The 15,183-nt window shown below is 46.1% G+C and overlaps 1 protein-coding gene across 4 annotated transcripts in view; it reads left to right on the top strand.

The window, feature by feature from the left end:
• Positions 1–14,760, top strand: part of hipk2 (homeodomain interacting protein kinase 2) — a 65,945-nt gene extending 51,185 nt beyond the window's left edge. Inside the window, exons 5-15 of one of the 4 annotated variants that reach the window (XM_076732287.1) lie at positions 490–576; positions 4,019–4,203; positions 4,328–4,490; positions 6,775–6,904; positions 7,604–7,725; positions 10,575–10,705; positions 11,690–11,872; positions 12,050–12,373; positions 12,924–13,168; positions 13,272–13,429; positions 13,764–14,760. In XM_076732287.1, the coding sequence (XP_076588402.1) occupies positions 490–576; positions 4,019–4,203; positions 4,328–4,490; positions 6,775–6,904; positions 7,604–7,725; positions 10,575–10,705; positions 11,690–11,872; positions 12,050–12,373; positions 12,924–13,168; positions 13,272–13,429; positions 13,764–14,228 (2,193 nt within the window). In that variant the 3' untranslated portion in view covers positions 14,229–14,760. Of the gene's footprint in view, positions 1–489; positions 577–4,018; positions 4,204–4,327; positions 4,491–6,678; positions 6,905–7,603; positions 7,726–10,574; positions 10,706–11,689; positions 11,873–12,049; positions 12,374–12,923; positions 13,169–13,271; positions 13,430–13,763 lie in introns of all 4 variants that reach the window. The other 3 variants (XM_076732284.1, XM_076732285.1, XM_076732288.1) reach the window with 3 other exon arrangements.
• The last annotated feature ends 423 nt before the right edge of the window (positions 14,761–15,183 follow it).

The raw sequence follows: 15,183 nt of genomic DNA on the forward strand, positions 1-15,183 counted from the left end.
CTCTGAAGAGAGATTGCTCAGCTTGAAGTTGACCTTGCCATGTGTTTCCATGTTAACAGCAGCTGCATTGCTTTGCTGACTGTAATTAAAAATATCATGTGTTCAGTCAGGAGGGTTCTACAGTCAACACAGATGAGTTTTGTGTAAATTTGAAAAAGAATGATCACATGCTTATACTTGTCTATGCATTTTTATATAGTTTGCGTAAACATGTGCCCATGTGCGCTTGTGTCAAACGTGTGTGTGTGTGTGTGTAGATTCTGCGTATTGTCCTGGTGATATAGTGTGTGCCTCTGCATGCAGTCTCCCCCATCTTCCCTGGTTGTTAGATGAGTGTTTGTGTGCTACCCCAGGGTTGCTCAGAGGGCAAGCTGAGTCCTGCTGCACATCAACAACAAGAGGCTGTAATGAGCCAAATGTAAATAGTGCGTTTCCAGAGGGGAAGTGTGATGGGATTTGAGAGGAACATCTGCTTCTTGTCTCCCGCAGACTCCAGAGGATCACGAGGGTGAAACGGGGATCAAGTCCAAGGAGGCTCGCAAGTACATCTTCAACTGCTTGGATGATATGGCGCAGGTATGCTGTTACACTATCACAAAGCACGACTCTTCTATTCTCATGAATTGGACCTAAGATAAATTAGTTGCTTTTGCTCCGTCTTTTGCTTCAAACACACCCACCTGTCTTGCATTTGAAGCCTCCACCGATGGGTCTGCTCAGGTTCCGGACCAGTTTGATCCATCACATCCCGCGAATTATCTATCACATATTTGAAATCCTTTAAAATATTTATCCTGCCAAGGCCTGATCTCCAGATGCGGTGTAGCTCTGCTGCTATATAGAATTTTGCGGAGTGAAATGAAAGCATCTGTTCTCTGAAACCCCTCCTCAACCCTTGCTTCTGCTCTTCATTTTGCTTAACCACTATCTAATAAGTTACAGACAGACGTTTGAGCAGAACATGTGGTGAGACTGGTTAACATGTTTTATATCTACAGTTTGTTTTCTTATTTAAGACAGAGTGAGTGTTGTGGCTATGTCTTCACTTTGTACATCTATAGTGCATGTAAGCATGTGGAGCGTAAGGGTACGAAGTGTTGACTCTCTGTCGCCCTCATTCTCACTAACACACACACACATTCCAGAGGGTCTAAACCAGTTTTGCAGAGCAGCTCAGTGGGACCAGCACCGTGTTGTGTCTGTGTGACTCAGCTGGTTAGCCCCTCTCCCTCGGCAGCTCTGCATGTCACCTATGGGAGTCTGTTTGTTTAGAAGATCTTACATAACCCCAGGAAGTGACTTATATGGCAGACTTATATATGGAAAAGCACTGCTGCTGAACATGGCTACATCTGATGTCACTTTCCTCTGTGACTCAGAGTGAATTCATCTCTCCACGGTGGGAAAGTTCACATGTAGCCATGGCATTTTGATAGGACGTGCCTGACAGTGAGATGATAGTGAGTGTTGTTTTGTTCACTCTCACTTGGCCAAATACTGGTTCTGCTGGCAGATATGGCAGCGGTGACGGAAAATTACAATGTTTTTCCCAGGGCCCTTCGAATCTGTGACAGCACTCTCTTGTCATCATGCACCTCGATCCTGCCTCTGATAATGACTAGCCAAGAGATAAGAGTTAAGCAGGTGAATTATTTCTTTTGGAATATGGCCACCTTGGTACACTACCAGCAGCAGCCTCTGGAAACTGTCCACGTGGATCCATGTAGTGGCTGAAATGATGGAGACAATTATGGTTGTCCACTAGCGCCTAGGGCCGCTGTCTGGCCTGTCTGGAATAACACGCAGTCGGCTGGGACAAGATAGTATAGCTGCCTGGGCTTGTTGAATTTACAGTTACCGCACACTCACGGACACACATGCGGCACAGAGTTTAATGAAACCAACCTGCACTGGTATGATATCCCCTGGGTCATCTCTGTCTCCTATGCTTCAAGCTCTGTGTCCCATCTTCCTCTGACTGTTGCAGCCAGACTCAGCTTACTGCAAAAACGCAGAGGAGATACTGCAGAGCTGCACATACTTAGTGTGGGAGAAAACTGCCTGCTTTGCCCCATCTCACTACCCCGACCATATAAACAAGTCAGCATTGTGGACATCTGTCTCTGCGTGTATAATGGATGATATAGCTGAAGGCCCAGAAAGACAGAGGGGCTGGGTGCCAGGAAGAGATAATGAACCTCCTTTCAGTCGTGGGAAATGTGGGGAGGCTTTAGTCACAAGTATATCTAATTTGAGTAAATCAGAGACCAACTTACAGCAAATGCAGGACCCTGCTGGAGGCCTGATGCAGATGGAAGGAAGGCCGGCACTGCTCGAAAATGCATTCACTTTGATCTGCAATCCTTCAATATCTCCGTTGATAGGGGTGAAACCATGGCAGAGGGAGCAACATGGTCTTCATCTTTCTTTTATCACATGCACTTACAAATGCACTTTTCCTTTCCTCTGCTCCTCTTCCTGCTGAGAAAATAAGTTTTGGGGTAAATCTGCACATGCTGCCTTGCTGTGCAGAAGACAGGCATGCATCCGGCATGCCTCGCTCCACATCTCCTGAGGCGTAGCCCAATCTGCCTCACTGCTCGACATCTGCCATCCCTGCCCTTACTCCAGAGTGGCATGTCAGTGGCACAGATGTGGCTCCATAAACAGCCGTTGACATGCAAGACACGCAAGGCTGACCATGTTAGCTGAAGCCCTTTAAGTTTCATAGTGACCATTTTCATTTTAATTCAAGATAAGAAAATGTCAAATGCTGCCTTTTGCTGTTATTGAAAGAAAATGAAGTATGAAAATACATTTTCTGTCTAGTAAATTCACACACCTTAATTTAATGGATGATGGGAAAATACGTTTTCCTCTTCTTATCCAGTCTGATTATTGTGGCACACCTCAGTCAACTCCCACCTGCTATGCATGTGCAACCAAACTGTGTACAGTTCCCAAAGTCATCTCTTTGACTAGCAGAGGACGATGTGATTATTTCTCACCTCATTCTCCAGATTATTCCTTTATCACAGCCAGTGGAGATGGCAAGCAGAGAGGAATGGTTACAGAGCCTGAATAACCTGCATAGAGAAAGAGAATTGAATCAGATTTGCGGTGTTGACTGGCAGCACATCTGATAGCCCCTGGAGCAGGCCCACAGATAAGCACTGCGTCTTTATTAAAAACAGGCCTGCTACCTCTGCATGGCAGTCACAATAAACAAGGCTGCCTGTCTGTTGCCACTGTCCCTGTCTCTGTCCTTGCACTGCCTGACAGTGTGCTTGTTGGCTTAAGCCCAGGCCTGCTTTATGATAACCTTGTCCCACTTGCTTCATTCAGTACCCCACATGACAACCCTAAACATAAACAAAGTCCCCAGAATTAGTCCTTGGCCTAACAAATCAATTCTTCCTTGCAATGTTGTTTTTCATTAAAGGAAAAATCTGCAGAAATCTCCTTTGCCTAGTATTTATCCACAAAGCTAAGCTGCAATGTTTAATACAAATGAAACAACACGATGTTCCAAGGCAGCTTCCCAGAACTGCCTCAGAACATATTTAGGTTAAGTTCTCATGTCAGCTTTCTCAGAGGCACTCTCCAAATTTGTGAAAGGGTTTTTTTAACTACTAGCCAATGGCAGTGTTTATTGGGTTCATGTTTTTTGTTTGTTTTAACATCTCAGGAATAGATAAAAATCTCAGTGTAGGCGCCAGGAGATATTCCAAGTTCTGCTATAAATACCAGCGCAAATGTTTATAATGTCACTAAGGTGCAAGGTTATCACTGGGCCCTGTGACACACACACACAGGCACACACACGTGCGAACACACACAGGCTGACACCCTAACTGATGAGGCCTTGTGAGTATTAATAGGCCTCGGTATGGGAAAAGCTGCGTGAGAGATTTTTGTCTGTCGTCGGCAGAAATGTTGGAGACCTTGAATACTCAATCAGCCACTGAAGAAGGATTTGAAATGCTGACATGCTTGTGTGTTTGTTTTGTGCCTTCAGGTGAACATGACATCAGATCTGGAGGGGAGCGACATGCTGGCGGAGAAGGCTGACAGGAGGGAGTTCATCGACCTGTTAACCAAGATGTTGACCATTGACGCAGACAAGAGGATCACCCCTATCGAAACACTCAACCACCCCTTTGTTACTATGTCACACCTCCTCGATTTCCCACACAGCACACAGTACGAGCCGCCCTGTTGATGTTGTTGTTGTTTGCATAATCATCATTTAGAACAGTGGAATAACGTCTGATAAGATGCAGCACTCATCCCCCTCCTCTGTCTTCGTCACTCTCTGTCCATACAGTGTCAAGTCGTGCTTCCAAAACATGGAGATCTGCAAGCGTCGTGTCAACATGTATGACACAGTCAACCAGAGCAAGACGCCCTTTATCACCCATGTGGCCCCCAGCACCTCCACCAACCTCACCATGACCTTCAACAACCAGCTCAACACTGTGCACAGCCAGGTAAAGCTGAAAGACAAACATCCTCACTCAGTATGCTGATAGTCAGCTTTTATGTTACCAGATGCAAGTATGTCAATTATTTTAGCTGTGTTTCCACAGCAGGTTCCAATAGAATTACGACTGGAAGGAACTAAAACTACAGATAAAAATAAAAGTCTGTGTGGCCTCTAAAATGAAGTAATCACCTGAAGCACCTATTTGGAGAACACTGCATTATGTACTGTATATGTTTAAATGTACGTAGACCTAAATGCACATGAATCACGATGGATAAATCAAACCAAGCTGAAGCCCTCAAGCAACAACATGAAAGATGCATCTCACTCACATACCCAGTCAAATGTTTTCTTAACCAAATGATTGTATTTTAAAAACCCAATTGTCAGTAGTCAAACAGCTTTGCAGCCCGCGAGCAGCTATTTGTCCCTGTGGTGTATTTTTTTCTGTCCCTTCTTCCTGTCTGAATTTCTGCATGATTCCATCCTTACTGGTCTGCCTTTCTGCCTTGGTGCATGTATATCTGTCTGCCTGCATTTCTGTCTGTGCTCCAGGTCCTGTGGGATTGTCACAAAGTGCTGATTACACACATGACAAGCCTCACTTCCTGCTTGCCTTGCATTCTGGGGCTTTCAAGCCTTAAGAATCCCTTTACCAGGCTTCCTCTCTTTTTCCCTCCTCTCACTCCTGTCCTCCTCTGTCTTCTCTTCTTTCCTCCCATTTCCCTGGGTTGAGCCTGTGGTGCTTTACCGCTTCGTTCCCGTACGGTCTGTGAATTGAAACTGCTGACTTTTGGCTTATGCCGGAATCACCGAGCGTCGGGTTGCAAGGTTTTCCAGAACTCCTGCTCCCCCCACCCCCCCACCCCCACCCCTCTCTTTAGTAAACAGAGTTCTTTATCACCAACTATATCGAGCCGGCTCACACTGTGTAGCATGCGACAAAAACCCCATCTTGCTGTGATTTAAATGGATTAACATTCCCTCAGCTTGTCTTTTCTGCGCCTGGCTCTCCGGGCATATAGACAGACTTAAGTTAGTGATTTATTCAGCTCGATTCATTTGCAAGGCTGGAATGCATCTTTGGCTTGTATTTTGCTGCTTCTGTGCTTGTGTATGATGAATACCACAGTGCTGTATTGATTATGTTCCCTCCCCTGGTGTTCATTGAACACGCTAAAGAGAGCAAATGAAAAATGAAAGCGCCGTCTCTGTATTTTCCCTCCGCCCCGTACGTACGCTTAATGAAAGGTCTAAAATTAGACACTGTCTTGTGGAGCAAATACTACTTACGAGCTGAGCAAACGGTGTCTCTTAAAAGCATTTGTTTGTATCTAGGATGTTCCCCGGCAGTATTAGTATTCCACATGTCTTATTAATGGTCAAGACATGCTGGAGTTGCCTAAGCTTACGTAATTATACAATGACTGCTGGCTTTGAAATATTGCTCTTGTCAGACGCATTGATTTGAAAGCTTGATAGGGAAGCTGTGACGTGAAATGTCAAATTTTGCTGCTGCTCACTATATTGGTTCATATTGATTTTGTAACATTTAGATTTAACCAGACTTACAATATGATCTCCTTATTTTCGCACTCATCATTCAAGCGTGATCATAAGGGAGATGTTAATGCTGCTGCATGGTTTATTGTTACTAAATTGTGTACCGAGGAAGCATCAATAAATTCATGTTCAGCACATTGTCGTCATCGACGGTAAACATTTCCTGTGCAGCAGTGCATTATTCTGGTCTAAAGACGAACCGCTTGTGAATGATAAAAAATTACCAAAATCTCAGTCTAAACGCACTCTGGTGGCATTTTGCTCATTGATGGCTGATTATTCTAAGAATTGTAGAATTGATTGCATCCCTCCTCACATTCTTTCTCCCCCTCTAATTAATCAAATCAACAGTCTGCATATTTTAAGGCACTTTCAAATCAGTCGTCCAATTTCTTCATTCCTCCATTGGCTCTCATCAATGATGGATGCCCCACCATCCATCTTCTCTTGATCTGCTGGTTGTTTTGCATCTTTATGTGTGCATTATTTTGTGAGAATATTGTTATCGTCCTGTTTTTTGCCATGCCTGCTGTTCACCCCATCCCTCCTTGGAGCACCTCCACTTCCCTGTCACTCCCATCAGTACCTCCACTCTCATGATTTTTATTTTGGTCCAATCATTCCTTTAGGCCACCAACCTGGCTCCCTCCTCCACCAACAATGCCACCCTTTCCTTTGCAAGTCCTGATGTCTCCATACTAAACTACCAATCTGCACTCTACCAGCCCTCCGCTGCCTCCATGGCAGCCGTGGCCCAGAGGAGCATGCCCCTGCAGCCGGGGGCTCCTCAACTCTGCGCTGCCCGGCCCGACCCCTTCCAGCAGGCGCTCATCGTCTGCCCACCTGGCTTCCAAGGTAAGGAGGTCTGACCAGTCAGTATATGAACCAATAGAGTGGCATATGTGAGAACTTGTGCTTTGCACAGCCATGAGCATCTGCACTAGAACAGGCCATGGTATGAGGATAAACACAATTAAACAGCAATTATCTGGTACCATGCATCCAGCACTGTAGTCGGCTTTAGTTCTATCTCTGTGCACAGACAGCCTTTTTGTCATTTTGTTTTACAGCTTTAGCTTAGCACGCCACAGGCAGTGTCAATCGTACCAAACAAACGCTGATTCAATGATAACTTGATGAGGCAATTAATCATTTGAAAGGAAATGTAATATCTTTGTGTAATGCTTACTCACCCCCTTTTGTCTCGTCTGTGTTTGCACGGGGAGGGCAGAAGAACTCGGAGGCATTATTCTATTTGTTTATTTATTCTATCTGTGGAATGGGTGATAAAAAGAATTTCCATTATTAGAAACTGTTTTTATGCCATTGCCATGACTACTGTTTTTGTTTTTCTAAGTAGCGTTGCCATGTTCAAACATAGCCGAAGAGCTTTGACATCTGTTGAATGCAGATAAATCAGCGCACATACATAACGCGTTTACTGATCTCAGAACTTTGCAGATGGTCTGATGTTGTTTATAAGCGACAGATTGGCAGAGTATTGTTGTTCTCGTTTGTTGACATCCACTGTGCGTGTGCTTTATTTGTGCACAGGGCTGCAGGCGTCCCCTTCCAAACACACCAGTTACTCTGTGCGGATGGAAAATGCTGTTCCCATAGTGACCCAGGCCCCTGGTGCCCAGCCTCTTCAGATCCAACCTGGCCTGCTTACACAGGTAGGAAGACGTTCAGGTATCACAGAGATGGAACTGATAGAGTTTTTTGGGTCTTAACAATAGCAGTGCCTGTCAGACTCGGAGCTGCTTGCGTTCAAACAAAGCTCTCTGAATCCCTTTTGTCGTAAGCCTTCGCTAAGAATAGTATCTATCGATGGAGGCTGGAAATCACTCAATGTTCGTGACCCTGCCCCTGCTGGCAGCTGTGTTTTTCCTGAGTGCATTCAGGCCAAGCTCTCCTGTGCATTGCTCCCTGCCTCTCTCTCTCTCGCTCTCTCTCTCCTCTTACTCTCTCCCCCTCGCTAACTCTCTCTGCTGCCCCGCTCTCCTGGAGGCTGAGACTGCCACGGTCTGATGCACACAAAGGCAGGAGCCTTTCACACAGAGAAGGCCTTCACTGGAGCCTGCACAGCGGAGCAGGAGCTTTAGCTGCTAGTATACAGTTGTTGGAAGTAACAGAGAGTGACTGTGCATCACTCTTTCTGCACACACACACACACACACACACACACACACACACACACACACACACACACACACACACACACTGTAGACCACTTCCATCGCCACACCACCTCTTTCCCTATGGAAATTTCCATGAAGGCTTTAAATATCCCTGAGAATCCAGGGAGTTTGAAGCACTCCCTTATCTCCAGTTAATCATGCAGTAGGCAGGCAGGCAGGCAGCAAAGCTCTATGTGTGTATGTGTGTGCGCGTGCCTGTGTTTCTATGGTGGGTTAATCTGTCAGATACCAAATGGTGATTAGCTCCAGGGCTGCTTCCAAGTCAGGCGCTCCAAATTACAGGCCTCAGAGGATCCTGGGAGGTCAGGGGAAGCTTGGATGAGACTCTGCATGACCACAGAATTCACAACATCACCAGATCCATGGATGTGATGAATCTATCAGAGGCAAAATAACACATCTATGTCTCATTACGGGAAATGTATATTACGTGAAATTATATGCCAAGTGTGGCTCAGACATCGCTGCCATGCTCTGCAGGTATTCACCTCTGTCTGCACATGTTAAACAAAGACAGGCAATAGTTAACACAAGCAGATGGTTTATATAGGCCAGCGAGCAGCACACCTAATAACTGGGTGTGTGGTGCGTGTGTGTTTATTCCTTTACTGTGGGAGGTCTCACAGGCTTGGCTGAGTCGATGTTTGCCTCTCGGTTGCATTCTCCCCACCTGCGCCTTCACCCACCCACTGCTCACTGTTGCCCATGCACCCTTTGACCACCTCAGACCCATGCAAGTCTAGCCCCACAGCTCCCTGGGTGTGCAGAGAGGGGGCAGAGTGAAGGAGGCTCCAAGCAGGGAGGCAGGGAAACCAGCAGGACCTTTATCTGGAGCAGGAATGCAGAAAATGTGGAAACAATTGGGGAGTGAGAGCTGGGGCTTTCAAAGCCCCGAGGTGACAAAGGGTTTTCACCCGGGGAGTGTAGGTCGAGGTGGGAGGCAGTGGGCTGCTGATAGTGATGGTAGGCTCCAAGAAGAAAGAAAACGGCCTCTTAACTGGGTTACCATTTCAGGGCAGACAGGCTGGTTACACAACGCAGACGCCTTGTGAGAGAGGCATATAGAGTGCCAGGAATGGAGATAGAGCAGGCAGGAAACAGAGGAGCAGGAGATGGATGGATGTATTAGAATCTCTTAATGGCATGTTGATAAAAGGCCTTGGATGTGGTCTTAGATGTAAAGACCATCACCAGCTCCACAGTGTTCCATTAGAGATGTCAGTCATCAGTGCACAGGCAAGGCAGCTCTGCTGGCCTGCAGATGCCCCCTGCAGCACTTCAACCACAGGTTGGTTGGTTCAGACTTTGCAATGTGCCTCAGACAAAAACAATTCAACCTCCACAAGCCTGCAGCCAGACTACAGAACAGAACAGCTCCTGTCAGAATGTAATGGGAAGAGACAGAGCAAAGCAAAGATGTGAATACAAAGATAAAGTTTAAGATAAAGTTAAAAGATAATGTTCAAAACATACACAGATTATCTGCCTTGCATTTTGTATGGTGCCTCTCTCCCTCTCCCTCTCTCTCTCTCTCTCTCTCTCTCTGTCTGTCTCTCTTCTCTCTGTTTAAACGTGTGTGTGCTGCTGCACATACTGATGCTGTTGTAAATAGATGTGCAAATGGTATTAAAGGAACAATTCATTAGCCCTGACATTAAAGTTCTAATCAATAGAGCTGCATTAAACTATTAGGGTTACACACACACAGTAACACACAAACACGCTTGGGTATGCATGTACACACACTCATCTTGGCACATCTTGGGGCATATTATGCCTGATACTCCTCCTGTTGTGCATCAGAAATACAAAGTAGCCTCTTTCACAAAGAGAAAACATAGGTTGATCTGACTCAAGTAAAAGACATAATCACACTAACACACAGACATACACACTTAGACTCACTCATACACACGCAGACAAAGAAAGGAGCTGCTGTACATCTTTATTAAGTCCTGGTCTTATCTCTTTTGTCGATGGATGTCTCCTTGAAGCTGGCGGAGTTCATTTAGCATGCCCAGAAGCAAGCTGAAACCAGCTGTTATGCACTTTTGAAAAAATACTGTAATTTATCACAACACGCTGAAACTTATCAGCCAGGTTCAACCAGTTCCCTTTGTTCATGCATTTCTAATGTTTAAATTAAGAGATGCGAAAATGAATTCATCAGATTAATCATGAGTAGTTTGCAGTCATAATTCAGAGTTTGAATGTTTTGCTCCATAGCAACTGACTGTTTTTCTGTCCTCTTTCTGTCCTTCAATCTCCACTTATCGTCTTGTCCCCCTCTTTGTTTATCCCCCGCTCTGTGTTCTCTCCCTCAGCAGGCCTGGCCCAGCGGCACCCAGCAGATCCTGCTGCCTCCAGCCTGGCAGCAGCTCACCCACACCTCAGTCCAGCATGCCACTGTCATCCCCGACTCCATGAGCAGCACACAGCCTCTCGCCAACTGGAGGTGAACAGCACTGCTTCCTTACTTTTAACTGCTGTCGGCGTTTATTGTTGTCTCAATATTGTGGCCTACAGTTTTCCAATCCACCGTTCTTCACACAAGGATTTTGGTGGATCAATAAATATATGAAATATAATTATATAGCTTCACATATGTCATTTTAAAGCTTCGAAAATAAAGCACTTTGTGAAATGAAGTTAACACACATAACATGCGTGTAGTTCAGGTCAGATAAATTGATTTCAAAGGCCAGCAGTGGTTTTATGACTTTTATAGGTCAAAATGTGCTATAGGAAGACGGCACGACATAAGACTGATTGACCGTGGAGCCTGTACCACCCTGACAGCTTGTCCTTTATCTTCAATGAATCACAGTCCCCATGTGAACACTGCTGCTTTTATAAGAGCAGATTTACCTCAGGGAGATGGTACATGTAGAGACATCATGTCAAGTATAGCCTGTCACTGCAATGACTCGATAAATGGATGGATAGATGGGAGAAGGTGATCTGCAGGGAGATGAGGAGGATTGCAGGTACATAATGTGTACATGGAGGGCTGCTGGGGCCATGTATGCTCAGATTCATTCAGAGCTGTCCATCTGTGACCAGACACCCCCCTTCCTCCTTGTCTCTCCCTCCCTTCCTGTCCAGTGGCAGCTCTGTTGTCCTCAGAGAGACGATTGGGAAAGTGTCGCACTTCCTCTGCAGAGCTATCGCTCCACAGCTGCTGGTGTCAGCTCCTCTGCCCTCCCTCTTTGCTCTCTCCCACACTTGTTCACTCTCCTCCTTGCGTCCTCTTTAGAAAAGTGAGCTGCTGCCACCCGCTGGCCTCTGTGGGAAATACTCCTCCTGTCTTTCTTTTTCCTCACCAGTGTTGCCTCTGATTATCCTGTTATATCAATATTTTTTTCAGTATTTCATCTTCAAATACTTCACTTGCAGGTTTCTTATCGTCGCAGTAACATAAAACTGTGTTATATTACAGGAACTCCCATCCTCATGGCAGCCATTATAATCCCATCATGCAGCAGCCAGCCTTGTTGGCTGGCCATGTCACACTCCCATCCAATCAGACGCTCAATGTGGGAGTGGCACACGTCATGAGGCAGCCCTCAACCAATAACAACTCCTCTTCCAAAAAGAACAAACAGCACCAGATGTCTGCCAGGTACTCTGACACTCAGATGACTCTAGAATTACTGTAAATCATCACACTTCCAGCTACACATCATCCCCAAATGATCCTGATGTCTCACACGGTAGTTTTTGATTCGGAGGTCTTTGATCTTCAGCATCTGTGTGTTTTGTCCTCTGTGTGACATTTAGCCTCCTCTCTGTCTTTAAGGAACATGTCAGCCTACGAGGTGTCGTCCTCTCAGGCGGTGTTGTCCCCGCAGCGCTCCAAGCGGGTGAAGGAGAACACGCCCCCACGTTGCGCTGTGCTACAGAACGGCTCGGCCTCCAACTGTCCACCCCCACAGGGCTGTGGGGGCAGCGGATGGGGGGCTACCGAAGCTGAGCAGGCTTCCAGCACCACCCGCGACCATCAGCACCAGCACCATGTCCCCAGACAAACCATCATAATCCCCGACACGCCCAGCCCAGCAGTCAGCATCATCACCATCAGCAGCGACACAGACGAGGAAGAAGACCACAAACAAAACAATAGGTCAGCTACCGCATCACTGGCTGGCACGTTGCCACCACGTGTTTGATATGAGGCACGTTCGATTATGTGCCTGTGTGCTGCTAATATCAGATGACTGTGCAACTATAAAAGTAATTTGATCTGATGTCATAAAATGCTAGCCAGGCCACCCTTGGCCAGTGGTGAATTCTTTAGCAGTGGTATTTTGCAAGCATTGATCACATCAGTTTTATAGCCAGGCAATCATCTGACAACAGGAAAACAGAGATGTGTCAAAGATCATTGTTTGCTGTGATATACTGCACTGAAACACAGAGTAAGCAATCACAGAGTAGGTGGTAAAAGAAAGCTAGAACTTTCTAAGTAATTAGGTGTTAGGTTTAGGGTCTATACTTGGCTGCAGCATGCAGTATATAATTAAAGTGAGGATCTAGAATCTGACATCGGATAAATACATGGAAAGGATTTTGTCAATAAGCCAGCATATATAATATTATCACATCAATAGTCTTGAGTCACTGAAGTTGATCCCTCAGTACTGTCTCTCTCTGATCCCCTTATGATCCTGCAGTTCATCTTCAAAGCAGCGGAAGAATGTCATCAGTTGCGTGACGGTCCATGATTCGCCCGACTCTGACTGTTCCAGCAACAACAGCCCCTACACTGTGGAGTCCAGACCCCCCAACAACAACAGCTACGACACAAAGACCACCATCCTGGACAACTACAACAATGGCAACCCCCGCACCATCATCATTCCCCCTCTCAAAACCCAGAACAGTGAAGTTCCGAGTGAGTGTGAGCGCCTGATGCCAGGTAAAGGACTGTGACAGATTCAGCCCTAACCTAAAACACAACCTTGCGCATTAGACAGAAATTTAAAGGAGCTGCTTATTAACCAAGCTTGTATCATTTCCAGATGCAATGAACCATCAGAATTCAGCTTACAAGTTCAAATCCTCCAATGGAGTGGTGTCTGGCAATAATCACGTGCCAGGGGGTGTGACTGGAGGGTCCTACCGACAGCAGCGCTCAGGGCCTCACCCCCTCCAGCAGCAGCCTCTCAATCTCAGCCAGGTATGGTGTAACGGGTGTTTACACATGTGAATATGTGTGTGTGAAACTTGAGCTCTTCAAACTTCTTCAGGTCATGTTTCACAGGAATTGTTTGATATTTTGAGAAATACGCTTTTGTCACCTTCTTGCCAAGACTAAGATGAGAAAACTGATACCATTGTCATGTTCTCAGATCATTACGGATCACATTCTCACATTAAATAAGAAGCCAGAAGTCAGTAAGCGTAGCTTAGCACAAACGCTTTACTTCAGTTCTAACAGCTCCAATATCTTCTAGAAAAAAAAGTTCAGTTCAGGAGAAATAGAACTGACCTTCTATCATCTCATCTTCCAGGCCCAGCAGCACATGGTAGCTGAGCGAAACGGAGGTCATCGGCGCCAGCAGGCCTACATCACCCCCACCATCGCCACTCAGGCCCCGTACTCCTTCCATCACAATAGCCCCTCTCACACGGGCAATGTTCACCCACACCTGGCTGCCACACACCTGCCCAGCCAGCCCCACCTCTACACCTACACGGCCCCTGCTGCTCTGGGCTCGACCGGCACCGTGGCCCACCTGGTGGCATCACAGGGCTCAGCGCGCCACGCGGTCCAGCACGGAAGCTACCCAACAAGCATCGTCCACCAGGTCCCAGTCAGCATGGGCCACCGTGTGCTGCCCTCACCCACCTTGCACCACAGCCAGTACCAGGCCCAGTTTGCCCACCAGGCCTACATCAGCGCCTCACCCGCCTCCACTGTCTACACTGGATACCCGCTGAGCCCCACCAAGGTCAACCAGTACCCTTACCTCTAGAGAAGACACTGACTGACACTGGAGAGCCTGACCCAGCTCTGCTGCTTCCCCCAAACCCATCCGCCATGAGCCCTGTCAACATCCTCAACATCCTTTCCTCGACCTCAGACATAAACAGAGACAGAGGAACATGCAATCCTCATGAAACTGTCACGTATAACTTGAAGATGTAACGACAGAGAGAGAAAGAAAAAAAAAGTTTCATAGCCTCTCTAGAAGGGAAAGATGGGGTTGAATTTCAGAGGGGTACAGTTCAAGATTTTTGTTTTTTTTTTTTTCATTTTGTTTTTCCTAAAAGGGCCAGTTTTTGCTTTTATTTGTCAATTCTTTGCTTTACTTTTTTGAGGAAAGTAACGTCTCAGTAGTTTTACAGGGAGGTTTGAAACAGGGACAGTGGAGGTTTTCTGCTTTGTTTTCTTTTCTTTTCCCCTCTTAAATTTGGGAAGTGACTGTTGAACAGGGGTTACTGACTGGAAGTTCGGAATCCCAAGAGACTTGGGAGAAGGTGAAATACGGAAACCTGCTGCTCTTCAAAGAAAAAAATAATGATGGCCTTGAACTGTCTTAATATTTCCAAATCATTCATGGTGTGGGGAGAAAAGAGAGGCAACTCCCCCCACTCCACCTTCTCCAGCCGAGGAGGCTTCTGGAAATATAACCAACAGAAGACAACAAACTTTTTAGTGTATTTATAGATATTTTTTCCTTTATGTTTCACCTTTATGACGATACTTCAGTTTTAGCTAGGTGTCTTAGCTGGGCCCCGTTCTTAGAATGTAGCAGTCTGCACCTGTTTGTTTTAAGAAGAAACCTTTTTCCGATACCAATAGATTTATTTGTTCCTCTTTTTTCAATGTGATTGCACAAAGTGGTTATAATAACATAGGCATGTACAACGTGATTGTCTGTGTGTGCTACTGTCAGCCATGCGTGTGTAGTCCACCTCCTCAAAATT

The sequence above is a fragment of the Chaetodon auriga genome, chromosome 6, assembly GCF_051107435.1.
Source record: "Chaetodon auriga isolate fChaAug3 chromosome 6, fChaAug3.hap1, whole genome shotgun sequence".
Taxonomy (NCBI): Eukaryota; Metazoa; Chordata; class Actinopteri; order Chaetodontiformes; family Chaetodontidae; genus Chaetodon; species Chaetodon auriga.